Source organism: Gopherus evgoodei, chromosome 11 (genome assembly GCF_007399415.2).
Source record: "Gopherus evgoodei ecotype Sinaloan lineage chromosome 11, rGopEvg1_v1.p, whole genome shotgun sequence".
Lineage (NCBI taxonomy): Eukaryota > Metazoa > Chordata > Testudines > Testudinidae > Gopherus > Gopherus evgoodei.
Window position 1 is genome coordinate 19,857,918 of NC_044332.1, and position 25,709 is coordinate 19,883,626.

Consider the following 25,709-nt stretch of genomic DNA (forward strand, 5'->3'; position numbering starts at 1 on the left):
GCCCTTTGGGGCACTCCCCAACTCCCCATATCAGATACACCTTTACGGTCATTCCAGAGCGTAGTTATTTTGGCTGGTTAAGTGGCCTAAAACAGTCCTATGACCACCTCATCTACAGCCTCAACCCACAAGGAATGTGCACTATGGATTTTCTCTCAGATCTCCTCTTTCCAAAGAGCACCAAACTTCCTTCACTAACAAACTGGAGCCACCTTTTACATATTTGTCTGTTCAAAACTAGGTAGCCTTCAGAACTCAAATCTTCCCCACCCTGGTCATTCAGAGCCAGAAGAGTCAGGTATAGTCTCCAACTCTCCTACCTTGCCCCTCGGACTCCATTCACAGACAGAGTACTGTTTAAAGGTTGTTGTAACTCTGTAAAGACTCGCCCAACAAAACCATTCTGTGGGAATCGGGGGTTAGGGATCCCCCAAAAGATCCTTGATCAGCTCAGAATGAAACTCCACCTCTACGACGACATCTGAGAATAAGCGCTGGAGGGCTCATCTGGGAGCTGCCATTGTGGAGCAAAAGGAAACTGCCTTGGGCTTCTGCAAAAGCTAATGGGTGGGAGGAGGGAAGATTCAGAAATTCCTTCACAGTGGAAATCATTTACAAACCAACAGTTCCCCCTATACCCTGTTCCATATGGGAATGTGCATAATCCTGACATTGCCATTCAAAAGAGATTTGGAAGAGTCACTCTGAAGGCTGATAAATAGTTGTCTTGCTGCCATCTTAGGCTTACCCATTTGAATTCTTTAGCCTTTGTCTGTCTAGTCCTACCTACATGGCTCCTTTCATCTGAGGATATCTGTGCTTCATCCAGGAACTGCTCCCCATCTCAAATATTTAACTTCTTCATGCCCAAATCTCTCAAAATAAAATGACTAAAATGGCTTCATGGGGAGCCACATTCATTATGGTTCTGACTTTCATATCAAAATTTTCTCAATTCATACGTAAGAGGTTTTTCCTCCCCCTAAGAATTGGCACTGCAAATTCGCCCTGGGACATGGAAGTTATTGGCGTGTATCCATCACAAAAAGATTCTTTGAGTGCCCCCAGTTAAACCTGGGCAACCAGGCTGAAAACAATGGGGTGGCCCAACTGGAACCAAAGGGAGATATTCGCCCTGCAACCAGAATGCAATTAATTCTGCTGAGGCAGAAAGGACAGTTACCTGTTCCGTAACTGGTGTTCTTCGAGATGTGTCGCTCATGTGTATTCCACAGTAGGTGTGCGTGCTCGCCACGTGCACTGGTGCTGGAAGTTTTTCCCTCAGCAGTACCCATAGGGGGAATGCTGCTGCGACCCCTGGAGTGGCGCAGCTATGGTGCGCTATAAGGAGAGCCGCACATTCCCCCCCACCCTCAGTTTCTTCTTGCCGGACCACCTCCGACAGAGGAGAAGGAGGGCGGGATGTGGAATAGACATGAGCAACACATCTCAAAGAACGACAGTTACGGAACAGGTAACTGTCCTTTCTTCTTCGAGTGCTTGCTCGTGTGTATTCCACAGTAGGTGATTACAAGCCGTGTCTGATGGAGGTGGGTAGGAGTTTAGATTCCCTGGCTGAAGCACAGCCCTACCGAAAACAGTGTCATCCCTGGTGTTGGAGACGATCGCATAGCGCGACGTGAACATGTGTACTGAGGACCAGGTAGCGACTCTACAGATGTCCTGGATAGGGACATGGGCCACATAGGCAGCCAACGAGGCCTGAGCCCTTGTCGAGAAAGTCCTTACAATAGGTGGTGCAGGAACCCTTGCTAGGTCATAGCATGTGTGGATGCACTATGTAATCCACAAAGAAAGCCTCTGGGTGGAGATCAGCTGGCCTCTCATGCACTCGGCTGAAGCAACAAAGAGTTGTGAAGATGTGCAGAATGGCTTAGTCCTGTCCAGATAAATGGCCAGAGCCCTGTGCACATCAAGCATACGGAGGCAGCGCTCCTCGTTAGAGGTATCTGGCTTAGGGAAGAAGACAGGTAACAAGATGTCATGACTCATGTGAAAGATGGAGACCACCTTGGGGAGAAATGCAGGGTGTGGGCAGAGCTGAACCTTGTCTTTGTGAAAAACTGTGTACGGGGGATTGCAGCTCAGGGCCCTGAGCTCCGAGACCTGCCAGGCTGACATGATGGCCACGAGGAAGGCTACCATCCAGGAAAGGTGAGACCACGAGCTTGTGGCCAGGGGTTCGAACGGGGGCCCCATAAGGCGGGATAGCACCAAATTTAGATCCCACTAAAGGACAGGGGTCCTAACATAAGGGAAGGATCGATCTAGTCCCTTGAGGAAATGCCCGGTCAAGGCATGGGAGAAAACCGAGCAGCCCTGGACAGGCGGATGGAACACCGAAACAGTCGCCAGGTGCACCCCTACAGAGGAAGGGGGCAGGTCTTGAGTTCTAAGGTGAAGCAGGTACTCACGGGTAAGTTGGAGCGGGGCAGACGCTGGGGAAACACCCCGCTCACCTGCCCACCTGTAGAATCGGGACCACTCTGCCACATAGGCTCGGCATGTGGATGGCCTCCTACTTTCAAGAAGGGCATGTCTGACCCCCTCTGAACACATTCTCTCCTCCGCATCTAGCCACTGATCAGCCACGCTGTCAGATGGAGGCTGGCCAGGTTGGGGTGGAGGTGGCAGCCCTAGTCCTGGGACAGTAGGTCCGGGTGGAGTGGCAACGGCCTGGGAGTGGCCATGAGCAAGCCCAAGAGGGTCCCGTACAATGGTGTTAGGACCACGCTGGGGCGACCAAAAGGACGCGTGCTTTGTCCATTTTTACTTTCTCCAGCACGTTGGCAATGAGGGGAAACGGGCGAAAAGTGTAAAGGGGCTGACTCGATCATGACAGGAGGAAGGCGTCCAAGATCATGTTCCTCCCTACACATCCCTGGAGCAGAACCTGTGGCAATGGCAGTTCTGTCAGGTCACAAACAGGTCTACTTGGGGAGTGACCCACTCTTGGAAGAGTTGATGAGTGACCTCCGGGTGAAGCAACCACTCGTGTTGGGAGGAGAAAACCCTGCTCAAGCAGTCGACCTGCGTGTTGTTGGCACCTGGCAGGTGGAAAGCCTTCAGGGAGATGTTGTGGGCTATACAAAACTCCCAGAGGCTGAGGGCCCTGACTTCCCTGACATTTATGTGAAGGGATAGCTCTCCGGTGGACCACAAACCTTGGGTCTGTGAGGTCCCTCTGTGTGGCCCCCAGCACAAGTCTGACGTGTCGGAGACTAGGTCCAGCGACGGGGTTGGGTCCTGGAAGGGAATTCCCTGGAAAATATTGGCTGGGCAGGACCACCATTGTAGCGTGGCAATCACCTGTGTCAATACCGAGAAGACTTTGTCCAGTTTGTCCCTGGCCTGGGAGAACTCTGAGGCCAACCAGAGCTGGAGGGGCCTCATATGAAGCCTGGCGTGGCGGACCATGTACGTGCATGCTGCCATGTGGCCCAGGAGCTGTAGGCATGCTCTGGCCGTGGTAACGGGGAACTCCGTGACCGAGGCTATAAGCCCCTTCAGGGTCTGGAACCTGTCCACGGGAAGGGAGGCTGTGGCCTTGGAGGCATCCAGGAGAGCACCTATGAATTCTATGTGCTGCACCGGAACCAATGTCAACTTGGCCCCATTTAAGCAGCCAGTCGTCGAGGTAGGGAAATATCTGTACCCCTCGGTGTCTGAGGTAGGCCACCACGACCACCATACATTCGTGAACACCCTGGGCGCGGTGGACAGGCCAAAGGGGAGGACTGCAAATTGGTAGTGATCCTGTCCTACGAGGAAGCACCTGTGCCCCTCAAATATATGAACATGGAAGTATGTGTCCTGAAGGTCCAGGGCCACATACCAATCGCCAGGCTCCAGAGAGGGTATGACACATGCCATAGAGACCACGTGGAACTGGCATTTTGCCATGAACCGATTGAGGCCTTGCAGATTCAGGATGGGTCTGAGCCATCCTTTCACCTTGAGGATCAGGAAGTAACGGGAGTAATCCCCTTTCCCCCAGAATTCTCCCACAGCTCCCAGGCTGAGGAGCCGACCCACTTCCTGCTGTAGCAGGGGTAAATGCGACAGGTCCCCCCCGCCATCCAAGGGAGGTGGGAGGGAGGGCAGGCATGAGGCAAATTGTAGCGTATAACCCTGGGAAATGGTGCTGAGGACCCATTGGTCCAATGTTATTTGGGACCATTCCACAAGGAATGCAGACAAGCAGTAGCTGAAAACTAACTTTATTGGTGGCACGGTCCTTTCCGGGGTCACCAGGGTACCCTCCCGCAACCAGTAAAAAAACACCTCTTGCCCTGCTGCTTGCTCCTGAAGGGCCCAGGCTGCGGGGTAGAGCAAGACTGCCTCTGAGGTCACCTCTTCTGAGGTTTGGACCTCTTGTAGGCGGGCTCGTATCTTAGCTGGGGCGCAGGGACGGAGGCTTATACCTTAGGCTTTTCCTGGAGTGGGACGTAGAGCCCGAGGGTTTGAAGAGTGTTAAGTGAGTCCTTCATGCCATGGAGCCTCACGTCTGTTTGTTCCACAAACAGGTCCCTGCCATCAAAGGGAAGATCCTGCATCACAGACTGCGCCTCCGCAAACAGCCCGGATAGCAGGAGCCATGATGCCCTGCACATGAACACCACCAAGGCCATGGATCAAGCAGCCGTGTCAGCCGCATCCAACGACGCCTGCAAAGCAGTCTTTGCAGCAGTGGCGCCCTCCTCCACCAGCAACTTGAATTCCTTCCTTTCGTGCTCCGGAAGGAAGGGCTCAAATTTTGGCAGTGACCCCCACAAGTTAAACTCATATTGACTGAGGAGGGCCTGGTGGTTGGCTACCTGGAGCTAGAAGCTGGTGGACGAATAAAGCTTTCTGCCAAATGAGTCCAGTCTTTTGGAGTCTTTATTCTTGGGTGAGGGTTCTGTTTGGCCTTGTCTTTCCCTGTGGTTCACAGATTCCACCACCAGGGAGTTGGGGGCCAGGTGAGTATAGAGATATTTTGTGGGCACGAAGTATTTGCACTCTGCCTTTTTTGATATCAGGGCCAGGGAGGCCGGTGTTTGCCAGAGGGCACTGGTGATGTTGGCCACCCCTTCATGGAGTGGGAGACCTATTCTGCCCAGTGCTGAGAATGAGAGCATGTTAAACAGCGAGTCCAAGGGTCCCCTCCATCTCCTCAGCTTGGAGATGGAGACTGGATGCTACACGTTTTAGCAGCTCCTAATGGGCCCTGAAGTCCCCCTGCGGTACAGAGGGGGGCGGAGCTGTGATCTTGTCATCTGGTGCAGGGGAGGGGACTGGTACCGGGCTCTGCACATCGACCGGTGTCATGGGGTCAACCCCTTGATCGGACTCCTCGTGTGGTGCTGAGGGGGCGTGACCCACCAATCTATCCATCTGAAGTCTGGATAGCACAACTGACGGAGCCTCCGATGCTCCAGATATCGACTGAGGGCCTTGCTGGGCATGCATGGGGGGCCAGGGGTCCATTGGCACCACTGGCTCTGCCACAGGCGTCCCCGCCATTGGCTCTGGTGCGGCACCGGCAGCACCAGCTGGTCGGTCGGCCTGGCTGGAGCATAGGGCACTGTGTGTGGGTTGAGGTCTGGGTTACCAACGACCTGCTGGTCCCATGCGAGTGGTACGCGTGGTGGTACCAAGCATGGTGTCTGCCACGGGACCGGACTCCAACGTCAAGGAATGGTACCACCTCGAGCTGCTACTCCTCAAGACGCTGCGACGCCTGGATCTGCGACGACGCGGAGCTGGTGATCCCTGCTGGGAGTGATGGGTGCAGTGCCTTGACGCGCAACAGCTGGAGTGTGACCAGCGACAGCGTCCAACCTGGGAGCAGCTCCAGTAGCTGTGCATCTACGGCGTTGGTGCCTGTCCCGCCGATATTCTGTACTTGGCGTGGAGCGGTGCCTAGAACTGCACTCCAATGGCACGCTACCAGACAACCTGGAGAGCGATGAGAGTGGAGGCTGGGGGCTGTGTCCCGACAGGACATGGGCGACGAGTGGTCCCGAGAGCGGTCTCCTGACCGGGATCTGCGTTGGGTCGGCATCGGCTGATGAGACCCCAGCGTCAGTTCACCTCTAAAGCAGGGTCCAGGTGCCAGTGGTGCCCCAGACACCTGCAGGGTCATAATATCTTTGGCTGCTTGCAGGGCCTCCGGTGTCCAAGGCATGCGGACTTCAGCCAGAGAGATCTGACTGAGTTGACGCAACCGGGCTGCTCTGCTCGACCTGAGTTGGAGCTCTAGAGCCCAGCCTGAAGAATAACTAACTAAACTAGAACTTTTGCTAACTAACTGAAACAAGTTCTACTGAACAACCAACGAGTTTTGAGATGAGCTGCAGCAAAGCTGACGCATGTAGTTTCAATGCGCCGTCACTGGCGGCAAGAAAAAACTGAGGGTGGGGGGAGCGTGCAGCTCCCCTTATGGTGAGCTATAGCGGCGCCACTCTAGGGGTCGCAGCAGCGCTCCCCCTATGGGTACTGCTGAGGGAAAAACTTCCGGCACAGGTGCACGTGGCGAGCACGCACACCTACAAGCGCTCGATGAACAGAATCTAGTTCACTTTCCCATAGCACTGAAGAGCCACAACAGCTAATGGGAGTAATCAGAAAAAAGTAGTCTTTGCTCCATGAATAAGAAGATATAATACATAGCAGTTTTTGTCCATAAACTGCACTTCAACATTAGCTGGCCCACCAGCTTTGAATCTTATGCCCTGCTCTAACTAGCAACTATGTCACACTTCTTTAAAACCCTGCATTAGTAACACAACAAACAGTTGCAGTCTCCTTTTTTCTTCATTGGATTAAAGACCAGTGAAGTTTTCCTGAGGTCCAGGTGACAAGACTACCAGAACTTTAGTGAAGATTGCTCTCTACAAGTGTATTTGGAGTTAGGAAATACCATAACAGCCAAAAAAGTGAGAAGTCTCACACGTGGAAAGTTCTCCTCAGGAAATACTTGAGACTCACTGTTCCTTATGAACACAGTAACAGGGCAGCAGGCTTCACACAACAGAAAATGCCTCATAGCATAAGCAGTGTCAGCAAGCAACAAAAACAGAGTGAATGCTGAGCACCCTCAATACTTCAGGGTACAAAGTAAAAAGCAAGTATTAGTGAAGCAATGAATCTAATCAACAAGGGTAAAGACTTACAGAAGTGACCTGTACAGGTCCTAGCCTGAAGAAAACATGCCACCTATTCTCATAGAAAGAAGTGCAATGGAGAGATTTAACCTTCCAGAAAAAGCTGATCACTCCATGTGAGGTGCATCAAGGTCAATAATCGGCATCTCCATTCCAGACACTCCACTGTGACAGTAATGTTTTATATCAGTGGCTATTTACCTGCCCTTCCTCATGGAAATAAGCATCTTGACAGGAATAAGCTGAAGCAATGTTTATCAAACAAAAGAGTCTGTGGGCATCAATAGAACGATGTCAATCAGACCCATGGAAAGGTCACTAGGTGTAGTAATGCATGCAAATATCCTGCAAGTCAGATATTTTGTCTGACAACTTGTCTCAGCCTGCTGATGAAGTCTGTGTGTTTCATGAACCAGATACTTATGGCAGCTAGGTAGGAAAAGAGACAGTCCCTGCAGACTGCAAAACGGCTCGCAGAGATTGCTTCTTCACAATCTTCATTTTTTCCCCAGCTACTGTACTGAATTTATTTTTCTTGCATGCATGAATTTTTTCGCTTGGTGCAGTGTGAATAGGGTTGGCAGGTGTCTGTTTTTTGACCAGAATGCCCGGTCAAAAAGGGACCCTGAGGACTCCGGTGAGCACTGCTGACCGGTCTGTTAAAAGTCTGGTCAACAGCACAGTGCGACAAGGCAGGGTTCGTGCCTGCCGTGGCTCTGCGTGGCTCCCAGAAGCAGTGGCATATCCCCCCACTGGCTTCAACACATAGGGGCAGCCAGGGGTTTCAGCACGCTGCCCTTTGCCACAAGCACCGGATCCACAGCTCCCATTGGCCAGGAACTGAGGCCAATGGGAACTGCAGGGTCAGCACCTGCAGACAGCAGTAGGAGTCGAGGGGTAGGGGTAGGGGCGGGACATGCCGCTGCTTCCGGGAGCTGCTTGAGGTAAGTGCCGCCCACGCCCCCTCCTGTGCCCCAATCCCCTGCCCCGATCCCCCTCCCGCTCTCTGAACCCCTCAAACCCAGCCCAGAGCAACCTCCTGTACCGCAAACCCCTCATCCTAGCCCCACCCCAGAGCCTGCACCCCCAGCCATAGCCCTCACACACACACACCCCGCACCCTAACCCCCTGCCCCAGCCTGGTAAAAATGAGTGAGTGAGTGAGGATGGGGACAGATGAGGGGGGGATAGTGTGAGTGGAGGGCGAGGCCTCAGAGAAGGGGCAGGGCAGGGGTTGGGCCTCAGAGGAGGGGGGTAGCGGGCAAGGCAAGAGTGTTCGGTTTTGTGAGAGTAGAAAATTGGCAACCCTAAGTATGAATGTGTTGAAGTGTCTAACATTCACTACCACAGTTGGGAAGTCTTTCTGTGCTACATTTTATACCTTTATTTATTAATTAATACGTACACTGCCCTGCTTCACAACTGGAACCAGGATTTCTCCCAGAAAAGTTTTCAGTGGCAGTAACACAGGAATTTTCACTCTATATAACCATATTTTTAGCCTGTGAAAGAAATTTAATATAACTAATTCCCAAAAAAGATACCCAGTCACGATGGAATTTAAGCTTCACACACACACACGCATTTTGTTCTGAGAGTCTTAAAACTATTTTTGTGAAAAGTGCTAACTTCATCGCTTTCAAGAGGCCTTCAAAATTTGGCAAGGATAAAACACTAGGGGCAGGGAAGTGCCTTTTCTTTGTCCCATGAATTCCCATTTAAGTTAGGCAGAGAGATAAGCTTTTGAAAGTCATCATTACCTTTCTGATATGTGTCATCAGCATGCCAAAATCATTTAACATGGATATTTTAATGTAAGGCCAGGTCAGTGCAGTCACCACAGCAGTGCCACACACTGCACTAGGAACCGTGGGAACAGATGTCTTCCTGAAAGCGTAGGAGAGGAAAGAGCTAAGCTTTTCCACACTTAGCTGGATCCCCAAGACAAAGCCAACAAGTACAAGGTGCACAGACTTCTAAAATCTGCCCTTGTCCCTGGAGTCTGGTCGGTCAACATCAATGCCCATGGTGCAACAGCCACAAGCTATCCAACACTTACTAACCACCTACCATCTAACGACCCTTGGGGGAGATGTGAATAAAAATCTCCACAAATCCCTGCAGCCATCAAGAGAAAGTTCCTACACACACAGCTAACCACAGAATGGAATGAACTGGGGTGGTTGGCACCAGACACCCCTTTTATAACCTCATGTCTGAACATTTGTTGTTGAGAGAGAGGCACTGCTTTCTAAAAGTTTACAAAATCCAGTAGCCCTAAGGAGAATGGGGGGTTGCATACTGCTTGAGGGAAAATACAGCTGCTACCTCAAGGAAGAAGGTGACCGCGCCGACAAAGCCAGCATAGTTGAAAGGTTTTGACCTGGACAGACGTCTAAGTCTGGGTATAAGGCTAATGTCAGCTATGTGGCACAAGGAGCTTGCCTGGTACTTGCCTTCCAAAGTTTCACTTCTCAAACATACTTTGCTTAAACCGGAAACTTTTTCTAAAGTTGTCTCTGTCAAAGTAACATGCAAAATTTCAGATAGGTTTTTTTTTTTTTTTAAGGGATCAAGGAAAGGTTAAAACTGGAATTATAATAGAAAGCCAGTTGCAGCCTTAACTATAGCATCATTACTGTGACTCAAACACAAGCACATCAAGGGGCAGGAACAAGGAAGAAAAGCTATTTAAACTGAAGGATTATGTTGGTAACAAAAACAAATTAGTATAATGGGCCATGAATAAATTCAGGCTGGAAATCAGAAGACAGTTTCTAACTATGAGAAGTGACTGGAAAACCTTCCAATGGGAGCAGTGGGGATGGGCAACCTAAAACTAGTTTTAAGAATGAGCTTGATAAATTTATGAACAGGATAATATGATGGTTTGCCCATGAAAGCAGGGGCCTGGACTTAATGACCCAGGAAGTCCATTCCCTCTCCTATGTTCCTGATAACCTTGCAGAATGTACTTTACAGGCACCGTCTCCAGTACAATGGAAAGAGGGGAGAAATCAGCTGGGATACCACACAGTACTGTACTCTTAATATGCAGTATTGTGTTAGTAAAGCAATGTGCAAGAAACCTGTCCTATATAGCAATGACTGATATTACTAGACACATGGTGGCATCCTAGAGCATTCGTTTGAATAAAAAAAAAAACCACTGAAGGGAATCAATTTTCCAGCCAGACCAAATCTCTAGAATCATAAATTACATGGACTGACAGAAGGTGACAAAGTAACTTCTTTAGGAATTGCAGATTAATGATATAAAAGCTTGATTATCCAAAGCAAGCAACAGACCTTTTGAAAGATTCTCATTTAATACATGTAAATTCTGAAGTTAGGGTTTTTAGCAAAAGACTGTAGAACTGACAATACCACCATCTCTCTCTCTCTCTTTAAACCTACCCTTTTCTAAATAGGTCCTTGGTGCCCATGGAGGGTCCTCTTCAGCATAAGGATCACTGTACTCAACCACAGCTGCCTCCTCTTCTTCATAATCTTCTGGGGGTGGAGGTGGAGGTGGGGACTCATCAAAGACTGGCTCATCGACAGGTGGAGGAGGAGGGGGGGTATCTGAAACTAAAAATAAGCAGCAAGATCAGCATGAAACACCCTCTAGAACTACAGTTGCAGATTAAAAGTAGTGGTCTCTATTCAAGAGCTTTCTAACTAGTTTCACGGGGACCTAATACTAGAACTTAGGAACAGAAATACAGTAAGACACTAAGCTGGGGAGGGGAAAGGATCACAGTCTCTTGACAAATATTTTTCATCTTGTTTGTTTTTTCCTGTTTTATCTGAAATTCACCAAACAAAGCAAAGTATTGAAAAGCAGAATTCTGGCTACGTACAGCTGAGGTTTTTCCACACATGAAACAAAGACCAGACTCAATGCCCAATCATAGCACAAGGAAGAAACAAACTTACTATTTTCTTGAACTCTGGCCACAAATCCCATCAGTGGTAACTGTGGAGTTACCTGTAGGATGGAAGGAGGAGGAGGAGCAAGGGATACTGCAACAAAGCAGTAAAAAAGACAAATAAATTAGAAATAAGTAACACAACAAACAGGAAACTAGGCATGTCCATCATTCAGGTACTACAGCAATCTACTAAAGGAGGTGTGAGAAAAAGGATGACATCCAAAAGAGAAGAGTTATAAGAAATATAAATATCACTTGCAGCAAGTTTTAGTTCTCTCTATTTGAAAATCCCCATGCCCATTCCTTTTCATAACACCAAAAACCCAGTTTAAGAACTTGTTTCATCTAACTACCATGAAGATACTTTCATCTCTTAAACTCTATTTTTATTGGAAAAGAATAAACAAGAGAGTTTTTCCTTTTTGAGCAACAACATAATATTGATTTGTTGACAATGTTCAGGTAACCATGCTGGTCTGAGGAGATTAGAGTGACATTGTGGGTGAAGCGGAGTGATTACCCTCTCCTGCCCTGCGGGGCTTGAAACAGCCCAGGAGAGGGCTGTGGCTGGGGCAAGAAGCCTGGGCTGATTGGGGAAAATAGGCTGAGCTGGGGCCATGCCCCAATCAGGCCCATCTGGCCCCTATAAAAGGCTTTGAGCCAGCAGCCCAGGCACTCTCCCTCTGCCTGTAGAGGGAGAAGGGCCTGGCTGCAAGGTGCCAAGAAGGGACCCAAGAGTGGAGCAGGGTTGGAGAAAGGCCTAGGGAGCTCCGGCCTAGGAAAGCCCCAGGCTGAAGGCCTGGTAAGGCCCATCAGGTATTGGGTTGCAGGGGGAAGCAGCTCTGAACCCCCTTTGCCTATGATGTGTGGCTTACACTGCAGTCTGCCCCAGTGAGCGGGGGGCTAGATGGGGACTGGCAGTAGCCGAACACTGAGGCAAAGTAGAGATAGTGGGTGGGAGTTCCCCTGGGAGGGGGAGACCCTGAGGCTCTAAGGGGTATTGCCAGGGGAGCAGCACCCAAGACAAGGGCACCAGGGTCCTGGGAGGGACATGGGGCCAGCAGTAAGGCGGATCACCGGCCTGCAGAAGGTGCTCTGGATGCTGCGAGAGCTAATTCCCTGAGGATGACCAGCAGGAGGCGCCGCAGGGGTGAGTCTGCACGCTTACAGTGGGTGGGGTAATATCTTCCACTGGACCAAGTTCTCTTGGAAGATCTCTATGTAAGCTTGAAAGCTTGTCTATTTCACCAACAGAAGTTGGTCCAATAAAAGACATTACTTCACCAACTCTCTCTCTAATGCTGTGATCCCCTAACTGTGGGCTGCACGCCCCCAGATGGGTATGGAGGAACGATTTTTTTTGGAGGAGGGTGCGGTTGAGTTGGGGCCTGGGGCAGCCCACATGGGGGACAGGGAGGGACTGCCACCCAGCCACACTCTGGCCTCAGGTCTCTCCCCTGCCAAGCCCAGCTCTGCCCTCATTCCCTCTCCGTGCCCAGGCCAGCTCTGCCTCTAGTCTCAGCTCCTACCCCATCCCCCAGCTTCATCTTCAACCTAAGCTCCTCTGTGGAGTCAACTGTGCTGGAGGGAGGGCAGACTTTTTGAAGATACTTTTTGAAACAGCTCCTAAAGAACTGTACCCATAAATCTTTCACCAGAAGGGATTTAGCTAGACACCCCACCGAAACGACCTCAGGAAACAAGCAATTCACTTGTGTTAGGTGTGAATGAGAGAAAGATAACCCTTGAGAAACTGCACACACTTGGAAGATGAGGGAACCTTCAGTACTTCTCTTCTAAACTTTTATTTTCAGGGGCCTAGACTCACTTTAAAATTCCCTCAAGAGAATTAACTGTAGAGGAAATATAAATTTGAGGGGGTGGCGGGGAATGAACAATTTAAATAGTTTTGTTTGAAGGCAGAGGAAAAATATTTAACTATCTAAGATCATTTCTCCATCATCCTTATTAACTTCCTTTAAAAAGTAAGTACAGCGTTCTCATTAAAATAAAGGGCTAAAAATCTGAGTATATGTATGACCTGTACAAAACATTGGTGTGTTAAAAGTAGGACAGTATTAAGATAATAATTTTATTTTGTAAAGAAACTTGGCATTCTTTAACGTAGCATGTCTACACTTTTTATTTTGCAACTGATATTTAAAATGGGTTAGTTAATATTTTGAAAGGGTTGCTATGGATTGTCAGTCAATATCTTTTAGTGGAGATGTCAAACAGAGGTCCTGGCTATTTGTGATCACTAAAGAGCCTGCTGTACTTCATAAGATTAGTCTTGACACACAATTTTTATTTCTGTGATCAGCAACTCTTTAATGATACCTTAGGTACAAGTTATCATGATTTGATCACATTTATAATGTCCAAAAAGAATAAAGTCTAAATCAGACTACTTGGTCCTTTAAAAGAGCCAGAAAGCTGAAAACAATCATGAGCCAAATCAGCCAGGAGAAGAATTTAATAAAAAAAAATGTGAATACTAATTGGGAGACATTAAAAACACTTTAGTAGATACCCAAAAAGCCACAATCAAGGAAGACTACCATGCTGGTTTAAAAAACCAGCCTGGTTTAGGGAAGAAGTAAAGACAGCTATAAAAATAGAGAGAACAGAAGAATGGGCAAGTTGATAGTAACAAATACAAATCAGAAGCCAAGGAGTTGTAGAAATTTGATAAGGGAAGCAAAAGGACACAAGGAGAAATCTATAGCCAGTAAGGTTTTTAAAGTATATTAGGAACAAAAGGTATCCTAACAATGGTATTGGTCCACTACCACACAAAAAATGATAGAATCATCAATAAAATTTCAGAAAAGACAGCCAAATTTTCAAAAAATATTTCTTTACATTATTTGAAAAAAAAAAAAACCAGATGTAGACTCATCATAACACTTATCCTTCTGAGATACTAGTTGAATTAAGTTAAACAGCAACTACTAAAGTTACATATTTTTAAATTAGCACATCCAGATAACTTGCATCCAAGAGTTTTAAGACAGCAGGCCAAGGAGTTTGCTGAACCATTAAGTTGATTTTTCAATAAGACTTGGAACACTGGGATAGTTCCAGAAGACTGGAAGAAAGCTAATGTTATTCCAGTGTTTTAAAAGAATCACAGAATATCAGGGTTGGAAGGGACCTCAGGAGGTCATCTAGTCCAACCTCCTGCTCAAAGCAGAACCAATTGCCAGATAGATTTTTATCCCAGTTCTCTAAATGGCCCTCTCAAAGATTGAACTCACAATGCTGAGTTTGGCAGGCCAATGCTCAATCGGATGACCTAGGTAATTATAGGCCTGTCAGTCTGATATCAATTTCAGGCAAGATAATGGAGTTGCTGATCAGGGACTCAACTAATAAAGACATAAAGAAAAGCAATTACTTAATGCCAAACACCATGAGTTTATGAAAAACAGATCCTACCAAACTAACTAAATTTTTTTAATGAGATGACAAGTTTTATAAAAATATTAGTGTTGATGTAATACACGTAGCCTTCGGTAAGATGTTTGACTTGGTACCCATGACTATTTTTATTAAAAAAATAAAAATATAAAATTAACAGGGCACACATTGAATGGATCAAAAACTTGGCTAACTGATAGGTCTCAATGTAATTGTAAATGGGCAGTAATCATTGAGCAGGCCTGTTTCTAGTGGAGTTTTAGAAAGATCTGTTTTGGGCCCTAATTTTTTTAATCAGTGACCTGGAAGAAAACAAAATCATCACTGAAAAAGTCTGCAGATGACCCACAAATGGGGGAGGGAGGAATCAAAATCTTGAAAAGGCCAGGTCATTAATACAGAGCAATCTGGATTGTGTGATAAACTGGATGCAAGCAAACAATATGCTTATTAATACAGTTAAATGTAAATGTTCACATCTAGGAACAAAGCAGGCCATACTTACAGGATGGGGGACTCTTGCCTAGGAAGAAATAACTCTGAAAAAGATTTGGGGGTCAGAGTGGATAATCAGCTGAACATAAGCGCCCAGTACGATGCTGTGACCAAAAGGACTAATGTGATTCTGGGAGGCATAAACAAGGGAACCAAGAGTAAGAGTAGAGAGATTAATTTATTATGTATCTGGAGCTGGTGCAACCACTGCTGGATACTGTCTCTTGTGGTGACCACAGTTCAAGAAGAATTTTGCAATGGGTTCAGAGATGAGCCTTGAGAATGATTAAGGGATTAGAAAACCTGCCTTATAGTGACAGACCCAAGGAGCTCATCTCATCTAAGGGGTGACTTGATTAGAGTAAGAAAGTTTATGCTCAAATAACCTTTTTAGTCTCTAAGGTGCCACAAGTACTCCTGTTCTTTTTGTAGATAATCACTGTGATAGATGTGGCAATTTCCTGCAATATCCAGGACAAACCTTACTGAATTAAATTAAAATTAATTCAATGAAGTTTAAGCATTTTAGGAATTTGTTGTATTAAAAACGAGAACTGTATGTATTCTTGTGGGATTGTGTCACTTCTCTAGGGGGAGATGTGGCCAGTGAAACCTTGGGAAGTGTTATGTGCTTAAAAGGACTATTTTAAACAATGCACCAGGCAAACAAAGTTAAGTGGAGTTCCCACCATCTCTGGTTATGCAAAGATCCAACCTTCTGAAACTTCACCTGGAAGAGGGGACCGTTGTCTGGCTCATCACCTATTCAGGGTCTCTGCAGATCTTTATACAGTTTGGGTCTTTGAAGTGACTCAGATTCGGGGGTGGGGGTCTTGTTCTGAGCTAACAGCTGTTTTGGACTTCTACTCACAGAAAAAATCCCTTCGTGGTGTCTGAAGAACTCATCAACTGCCAGAGTCCTTCCTGGAGTTGGGGTGTTTTCTGGTTCTTCTTTTTTTTTTTTAAATAGATTATTAGGGTTGGAAGGGACCTCAGGAGATCATCTAGTCCAACCCATGATCAAAGCAGAACCAGTCCCCAAATGGCCCCCTCAAGGATTGAACTCACAGCCCTGGGTTTAGCAGGCTAATGCTCAAACCACAGAGCTATCCCTCCCCCTCTTATCAGCAGGCATATAGATTTGTCTGAGGAGCCTGGCGTCTAGAGGGGGTGCCCTTGCTGGACACAAAGGGGGAATACAAGTGCAGTTTCCCTGAACTGTGACAATCTCACGGATCCTCTCTGATCTTGGAATCTATGAAAAGGCTAGGGATGTTAATACCAGCACTCTGTACATACTCTAACTCAGCTAATTTTGTTTTATCTGAATTCCTCCCTTTACTTGCATTTGGGCATGGTATACTTCACTAAATATAACTGTTGGACAATATTACTGAGTATTACTAAGCACTGCTGTCTCATCCCAGAAGCAATTGCATTTCAGTGATAAGCTAAGTGAGTTTAATCTAGGTGCCATCTTTTACTCAGTTCTCCTTCTTTCCCGCAATGAAAGACTGTCATAAAATCCTCTTTATCCTCAACAGTAATTTGCAATTGGTAGTAGTTCTTCAGAACCCAGTTTTAGTCATATTTATATAAAAGGCATGCTTACATCCCCACAGCCTTCCAAAAAACAGCCTCACCACTGCAGCATAAAAGTTAAATAGCCTTAGTACTGCTATCCAAAAAGGAAAAGAAAAAAAAATTCATGCTGAAAGCATATAAAACATAGCAGAGGGAAAATGCATCAATATCCCCTGCACAAAATCCACACAATATGAGAAAAAAAAACAGTACTGCTTTCTTGAAAAAAAAAATGCCACATATTAAATGGGATGAACCTGATCTGACATCCCTGCTTCTTCTATCCTGATAATCTCCAAAGGCCTTTCCTTCACCACCACCCCTCCACTGGTCTCCCCAAACTTTAAGATCTGTTCTTTCCCTCACCCTACAGTAGGGCTAAGCAGCAGCTATGATCTCCCATCCTGCCAATGCTTCCTCCTTCTACGAATGGAGACCACAGCTCCCACTCGTCATATGTTCCACTCATGGATTCTAACTTTGCGAGTCCAAAGGCTCCCCTTCCCTTCCTGGGAGTCCAGATACACAGATCCTGCCTTAATACCCCTCTGAATACAACTAAGATTCCACATTCTGCCTGGTCATTGATTTAGAAACATCTTCTGCTGCATCTCCTTATTTATGCTGTGCCAAGTATCCCTGCCATGGAAGTATTTTCTTTGTGATTTATAGTTCAAGTGAATAATCCTCTTAATCATTACTTTCTTCTCGGGTAAACAGACTGAATTATGGTTACATAATTTATTTACAGAATATCTGGCATCTTTTACAATACAATAGTGGTAACTTCCAAAGGACGTTTCATTAAAAACAGAAATACAGAACAGTGGTCAAGAACACTCTAGATATACTGAAAATCCTCTTTACTTCAGAAGGCATTTCTTTTTAGTTGTATCTCACGCTGTTTCCTTTTCCTTCTCCCTCTATCTTTTTTCACCCTTCAACATGCCTATAAATGTACACTACAAATACTATAACTCAAGCAGATAGTATAATTTAGTCATGCATCTTCACTCCCCCACACACCATTACTACCTCGTCCTCCTGGATTCAAATAAATATCTCTTTGAGGCTAGCTAGCAACTAGAGATAAAATGATATGTTTGAGTTTGATCAAATCCCTTAGGCCAGATGCTGGAATCTGGGCATAATTTCAAGGTAAATATACAATTTAAAACTGCAGAACTGTAGAATAGCATCATTGCACCACTTGCACATATCTAGCTTAAGTATAAGAAATTTGAAAATCAATAATCGTCAAACATTCCTATTGAATCTCTCTGCATCTTCTGTATAAAGGAAAATCTGTTCTGAAGCTAAACATCTTCCCCTCTCTAATCAGAAATGTGGGCAAGAGGTCTGGTTATATGAATGGCCAGCACTTACCTACTCAGATACAGAACATGTCACTTCTTGTTAAGCCTCAAAATTGAGCAGATAAGAATTCAACCTTCTACTTTTAGAGAAGGGTCACCAGTTAGACTAAACCGGCATATATGAAACTTGACTCCTGTGTCAGAGGTCCTCTTACCTGCCATATCTAGCACCAATGGCATCCTGACCCTAGATGCCTGACAAAACACACTCCAAGAGGAAGGCCCGCCTCCTAGACTGACCATTATTCAGGAGAGAAACATAAGTCTCCAAGCGGAAGTAATGGGGACCCAGGATTCAAATAGTTCATGAAAGATCAAACACTCAACCCACACCAGGATTGGAACAACAGGGGTACTGCAGATCAAGAATGAGATTCACCGGATGTGCCGTGTAACGGGGATTGTGTGTAATGCCTCCCCACACAGTCTTGTCAAGTCAGACACTTGTTTTACAAACTCACTTCAATTAAAAATAAACTATTGTAGGCTGTTTGCATTAATGGGAACCGAACATCTTATATGTGGACAATAGGCTTACCAGGGCTACCAATACTGTTTTAGAAACCACCTAAAGCAGCTCACAAAATCTACTGTTTGAAGTCTCAAACAGACTTCACTGCTTTGAAGTTATGAACCCGTTGGTGTTTTGGATTGGATATACTGAAGTAACCCTCTTACCTGGGTTCTGGCTATAAAAAGGCCCTCCATTCATCTGGTTCTGAAGGCTCGTTTGCGAAGTGATGGAAGGAGGGCGCCTGTATGGCAAAGAGCCCCCTATTGTTGGGGGTGTATGCCGGGAGGCAGGTCTGTTCATGCTGTAGAACTGAACAGGGTGACCTAGGTTAGAAAGAAAGATGTGTTAGCAGAGAGAAAAGATTGAAATCTGGCTTTTTAATGCCTACATTCAAGACTTATTCCAAGGATTGAATTGGGGGAGGGATAGGAAACAGTAAGTCTGCATCTTAAGAGCATTTTGTTCAGTTGCCAGATCAGCTGAACTTTGCAGAATACTGACACAAGGAAAAATAACTCTTGCTCAACTGCTATACTTAGCACCACCAGCAAAAGCAAATACAGAAATGAGGAACTTTAGCTTTAAAATGTTAGAATTGGAGGACACTGTTTCCAGTTAGTAATATTATATGATGCTTCATAATAAATGTATATTCATGAATGGAGGTCTTTTTCAAACTGAACTAGAATTTCAGGTAGAGATGCTTCATCTCTTTGTTAGCTAGCCAAGTGTCCAAATCACTCACAATGGACCCGCTAATTCAACTGGAAGTCATCTGTAGGGACCACAAAGATGTTCTATTCTATGACTAAAGACCACAGGCATCTCAGCTGCATCACAGCCACAGCTCTCAGGAAATGCGTGGAGGATCATTTTGGGGGAATAAAAAAGAACAAACAGCTTGGGCAGAGGAAAGGGAATCCAGTACAATGTTCCAATGTATTAGAAAAATTTTAATTGACTCAACCCTTCAATACCACCTCGCTATTCCAACCAATGTTAACATTGCAACACACACAATTTCTATATCAAACTGATTCAGGCATCTAGTAAATAATGTGTGCTTACCTTAAACTACACCACAGAAATCACAACTAGAAGACTAGTAATTTAACTTGAATCTCATTGTCATCACACATGAACTAATCATAAACCATGATGTTAAGCTACCATATGTTTACCTCTAATTAAAGCTCTGAAGCACGTTATTGACACTAACGTAAACTAGACAGTTTTCAGTTTGCATGGTTCCCCCTCCACAACATTACAGGTGAATCTCATGATTGTAAAAAACCCAAGGGTTACCCCCCCACCCCAAAAAAAAACTCAACCCAGTGAATTTATGTCCTTCTCTCATTTTTTGAATGTCACTCTGATTGATGAAACCTTTGCTTAAAGCTTTTTTTTATGTATTAGAAACATTAGGGTGCAATTTCAGTCTGCTAATGAAAGCTTTAAGCTAACAGGGAAGTGATGAGATCACAAAGGTTCTTGGTATGCCTATTAGGAAAGAGTAAGAAGGTAGGGGAGGAAGAGAATGGGTGGAGTCACTGGTAGGTGGAGACGGATGCTACTAATAGGTAGAGTCAATGGAAGGCAGGCGGCTTTTTATCCATTAAGAATCTGCATTCCTGTCTGTCCAGCTTGGCATCAGCCGTGGTCTTTTTAGCATATCTGGACTGGCCAAAATATCACAACATGTTGTTTACCTTTTCAACACTAATTCTGTTATCTGTATCCACTGGAAAATACAAAAGAGTAGACTGAGAATTACTGGATTCTTGCTTTACTTAAAGAATTTATAACAATGTACTTGTTGTATTTTAAGGAATAAATATGCTCAAAGTCAATCACACATAATAGGTTTTGTTTCATAAAATTAGTGGCTTTTCTATTGGTCTTTTTATCCCTAAAAGGATAAAAACAATGAGTTTCTTCAGGCTGGGGAAAATCACAACCCTGTAAAACAAAATTATTCTCATGCATCCTATTTCAGGGAAGTCATCTAAACACTAGGCTAATACAAGGAGAAACTGGGCACCTCTTATTTTATTCCTTAACAAAGGGAAGATAGTAAATTATTTTTTAAAAATCAGATAGTCTGAATTTTTATTAAAGCACTTGAGTTTTTCACTTCTATTTAATTCTGATTGTTTTATCAAAAATCCACAAGTAGTGCAGTTTAAGACCTAGAGACCTGTAACATTTTTCATACATCAGTGCATAAAAATCTGAAAATCAATCCAACTTCTGGTTGATCAGTCTCATCTTCTAACTGCACAAATACTTCAGACATTATGATGATTTGTTGCCACTGAGATTCATCACAGCTCAGGTGCCTCTACAGTTATTGTAAGAATTCTTATATATGAGATTAGGAAATAATGATACATGCTTAATTTTACCCTTTAACTAAACACTAAAAGAATATTTTTCTGGCACGTTACAAAATTTCTAAATAAGCCTGACTGTAGACCAAAGTTATTAAACATCTGAACTAATACAGCTCTGTGATCAGAAGCAGAACCCATTACAATCAGCTACTGCAAATACATGTAAGCCATTTTTGATATATAAAACAGATCTTTACATAACAATACTACATCCACAATCAAACAAAAGGCAATACATACTAGTTTTACATTATATTTAGTAAAAAACAGGTTGAAACTTCAGCAATTAAAGAAATAAAATAAATATGCAGAGTGGCTTTATAAATGTTAAGAAAGCAAGCTTGAGTACATGCAATATATATCACCTATTGATCAAAGTCTTTGGGCAGAAAATGACTCAATTTGGGTATTAAAACTTCCATTTCACTAGTAGTGAATCAAGAACATATGCCTCTTTTGCAACAACTAATGGAAAGGAGAGATGTTGGCCCAAGACACCTCATGGTTCTACCCTACCAAATTCACAATCCATTTTGGCCAATTTCATGGTTGTAGGATTTTAAAAATCATAAATTTCATGATTCCAGCTATTTAAATCAAAAATTTCATGGTGTTTTAATTGTAGGGATCCTGACCTAAAAAGGAGTTGTGGTAGGGAGGGGGTTTGCAAGGTTATTGTAGGGGGGTTACGGTACTGCTACCCTTACTTCTGTGCTGCTGCTGGAGAGTGGCAGCAGCTGGCCAGGATCCCAGCTCTGAAGGCAGAGCCACCACCAGCAGCATTGCAGAAGTAAGGGTGGCTCGCATTATCCGTACTGCTGCAAACATACAATATAGTGGTTGTTTACAGGACTAATACTCTGAATCTCCTGGAAGAACAGGTGTTTTCCAACTAAACTCATATCCAATAAAACCAAACCATAAAAGCCATAAAGATCAATGACTCCTAAGGATCTCTGAAAAGCCTCAGATTGTGTTCACATCTTGGTTCACCTGTCTATGAAATGGAGCAGACACTCACCTGCTGAGGGAGTGGAAGAAACAGCAGGGGGAGTTGGAGAGGTGATGCCATCAGCAAGAGGCTGGGCTCCTGCAGCTGCAGCATCTGGGGCAGCGGAGGGGGCAGTAGCAGGAGCAAGGGGGGAAGGAGCAGGTGCAGAGGTAGCAGGAAGGGGAGAAGTGCCAGCTGAGCCAGCAGGGGCTATGTGAAAAGAGGTAAAGTTAATACAGAGATCAGGTTAGCAAGGATCAGAAAAGCCTTCTGACAATTCAGTGTTAGATATTCAGTAAACGTTAAATGTTCTAGCACAAAAAGAGGGGATGAGAAAAAAATGAAGCTTATATTAAAAGAGCATTCCAATATATGCAGCAAATAAGGGTACCTGGATCAAGAAAGTCTGCTATCAATTACAGATGTAGAAACCAACATCTGTACTTCTCAATGAAAGTCATTACTTTAAGAAAGACTGCTTTCTCCCTTTGTTAGTTACTCTCCAATCTGCAGCACAGAACTCTGTAGCTTTTGTACAAAATTAAACATATTGCAAAGGGAAGCCATCAGTTTCCCATAGCAATTTTTGGCCCAGAAAAATAGTTTTTCAGAACACAATTTATGCTAAATAATGCTTTCCTTCATTTCATTGAGAAGAATGAGGAAAGAAGCACACAGAAAATCCTCAACGCTACGTGAGCAAAAGAAGGGAGAATACAAATACTATTTTCTGTGAACCAAATGTGTTTATGTTTGACGGACTGCCTTTTCCATGATAATCTGCTCTGCTTTCATGAGTATACTGAAGATTTACTTTACTGCATCCTTGCCTTTTTTTTAAAAAATAAATCTAAGCTTCTAATAAATTTCTAGATGCCTACATGAACAGAAAGCAAATGAAAGACCATTTATCTGGCTAAAAGGACAGAGACACACTGTTTTCTTGGAACAGTGCTGTGTCCTATCTAGTCACATCTAGTCAAAAAGCTCCTGTCTCAGCTGGCTTAAATGAATCAATAGTTTTGATTAACCAATTGACATAAAAGGCAAACAGACAGGAAAATATCTGCATAACAAACATTTCCACACTCAGGGAATATCAGTGCACCCACATTTTAATTATTAGCACCAAAACAATGTTAAAGTTTGTATGGTTCTGGAAAAGTTGGCTTAAAAAATTCTCAGAGATTCAGAGTCTTGTAAACACAACAGTAAATAAACTAAAACATTAGGACTTGGACAGAAAGAGAGGAAGGTGAGATTCCTATTTACCTGGATAGACGCTAGGAGGAGATGGAGTGGGGACAGCAATAGGTACACCCACACTTCCACTTCCACTGTTCTCTCGACTGCTGCTCCGACTACTTGGGTGGCTCCCTCCACTACTCCCACTGCTGCTAAAGAAACCAAAGCCACCAAAACATAAATAATCTGGTCCATAGAGAAAATACATAAAAAACATACAGTGGAAACTTGCTACTTCACACTAATGACTGGAAGAAACAAAGAACTGAAGTTGATATAACAAAAATCATTTTTCACAAAAGCATTTAGTTTGGATCAAGAATGTTCATTCATTTGGCACTAGCAATCTAACAAGTATATATGGCATTTTGAAAAGCTAATTACCATGACATCATTGCTGAGTGGAGAGACAGAGCTCATTTTTGTACAGATTACAAAACGTGGATTAGCAAGATTCTACTATATATGCTTCTACATTAAGTATTGTTGGGAGTAGAAGGGTTAAATCTAACAACATTTCCTGAACTGAGTAAAGTCATCTTTTTTCGTTTTTAGAATGGATATGGTATAAAGCTATTCGCTAGCCTCCTTAAATGTTTTTAAAGAAGAATTTAACATTTCAAGAGAGAGAATTTTAGCTCTGATGTGGCGTCTTATACTTCTGACAATTCCTAGGACTGATGAAGTCTTCTAGTGGTCAGTGAGACGGGAACAGTATCTTCTGTTATACATCATAACTATGGTCCATCTCTGGGTTCAAAGCTTGTGGTTTCCTCATTTATATGTTATGATTACTTCATTTTTACAGAACTGTTTAGCACTGTTCAACCTAAAGTCTCAAGATCTTTTATTTTTCAAAAAACTTTGCTTATGAAGCACAAGCAATTTGTAGTCTTCCAATAAGCATACCTCATAATTTGCACACACAAAATAATCTCCTCAAATCTTTGTAAAGGTTAAATAGTGATGTTGCAAAGTTCCATATTACTATGACTGTTTCTACTACACAATTTTACAAGCATATTATGAAGTACTATGTCTTACAAAATTAAAGTGTAATTGTGGGAAAAACTGAAGTAAATTTTATGATGGAATATTCTTGTTTTAATTGTGTCCTTGTATCAATGCACAATGGGTTTCCCAGTCAATAGTGTATTAGTGAGGTTCTATTGTAGGGTCTGGGTCTGATTTTAATCACAGCAGTGCATCTTGTATAGATTACTGTATTAGGCCAAACATATTCTGTGCAGGAGTCGGCTGAATACCTGTATGTGCGATTCCTCTGATTCACAGAAGCTGTTCTAACAGGGCTCTGTTGCGAGGGAGCCATATTACGTGTTGGGCTAGGTACATAGTCATTTGGTACCACTGGAGGACGCACAGGCTCCAGTGTGCGATAGGGAGAGTGACGCCTGGACAAAAAAAGCAATATGCACAGAAGCAAATTTAGTCAGAATATAGCGCAGCCACAGATCTTTCACCAGTGTAAACTTACAGTTATGTGTAGCAAAATCTAAGGGACTCAAAAAAACAGTTTTTCCACACGTCTGCAAAATCCAGTTTATGACCAGGGAGTGGAGAATGGGATTTATGCTCTCCATTTCCCAAACCCTTTTCCTATGCAGGAATTTTCTGTTTTGCATATTTTATTGATCTGAATTGAGCAGTTGAGGAGTCAGTTTGCCTTTCCACTACTAAATCAGAGTAGTCTGCATACATGTAAACATCTTATTTTGAATTTAACACAATAAGCTCTATTTCAGGACCAGCCATTACATGAACATAAGAATGGCCATACTGTGTCAGACCAATGTTCATCTAGCCCAGTATCCTGTCTTCTGACAGTGGCCAATGCCAGGCGCCCCAGAGGGAATGAACAGAACAGGTAATCATCAAGTGTTCCATCCCCTGTAACCCATTCCCAGCTTCTGGCAAACAGAGGCCCATCTCTGCCCCTCCTGGTTAATAGCCATTGATGGACCTATCTAGTTGTTGGTTTTTTTTTTAAACTCTGTCGTAGTCTTGGACATCACAACATCCTCTGGCAAGGAGTTCCACAGGTTGACTGTGAGTTGTGTGAAAAAATACTTCCTTTTGTTTATTTTAAACCTGCTGCCTATTAATTTCATTTGGTGGCCCCTAGTTCTTCTGTTATGAGAAGGAATAAATAACACTTATTTACTTTCTCCACACCAGTCGTAATTTTATAGACCTCAATCATATCCCCCCTTAGTCATCTCTTTTCCAAGATGAGAAGTCCCAGTCTTATTAATCTCTCCTCAGATAGCAGCCATTCCATATCCCTAATCATTTTTGTTGCTTTTTTCGGAACCTTTTCCAAGTCCAATATCTCTTTTTTGAGATGGGGGGACCACATCTGCACACAGTGTTCAAGATGTGGACGTACCATGGATTTATATAGAGGCAACATGATATTTTCTGTCTTCTTATCGATCCCTTTCTTAATGATGCCCAACATTCTGTTCACTTTTTTGACTGCTGCACACATTGAGTGGACGTTTTCAGAGAACTAGCCTCAATGACTCCAAGATCTCTTTCTTGAGTGGTAACAGCCAATTAAGAC

General features: G+C 44.2%; 1 protein-coding gene across 6 annotated transcripts in view; it reads right to left on the reverse strand.

Annotated features, from left to right (window-relative positions):
* The window catches only part of ABI2 (abl interactor 2), a 139,487-nt gene that overhangs the window by 11,494 nt on the left and 102,284 nt on the right, over window positions 1-25,709 (reverse strand). For 3 of the 6 annotated variants that reach the window (XM_030580456.1, XM_030580454.1, XM_030580459.1), the window contains 6 exons: window positions 24,391-24,537; window positions 23,153-23,277; window positions 21,911-22,090; window positions 18,661-18,819; window positions 11,109-11,195; window positions 10,587-10,760 (listed from right to left, as the gene is read on the reverse strand). In XM_030580456.1, the coding sequence (XP_030436316.1) occupies window positions 10,587-10,760; window positions 11,109-11,195; window positions 18,661-18,819; window positions 21,911-22,090; window positions 23,153-23,277; window positions 24,391-24,537 (872 nt within the window). The remainder of the gene's footprint in view (window positions 1-10,586; window positions 10,761-11,108; window positions 11,196-18,660; window positions 18,820-21,910; window positions 22,091-23,152; window positions 23,278-24,390; window positions 24,538-25,709) is intronic. The other 3 variants (XM_030580458.1, XM_030580457.1, XM_030580455.1) reach the window with 2 other exon arrangements.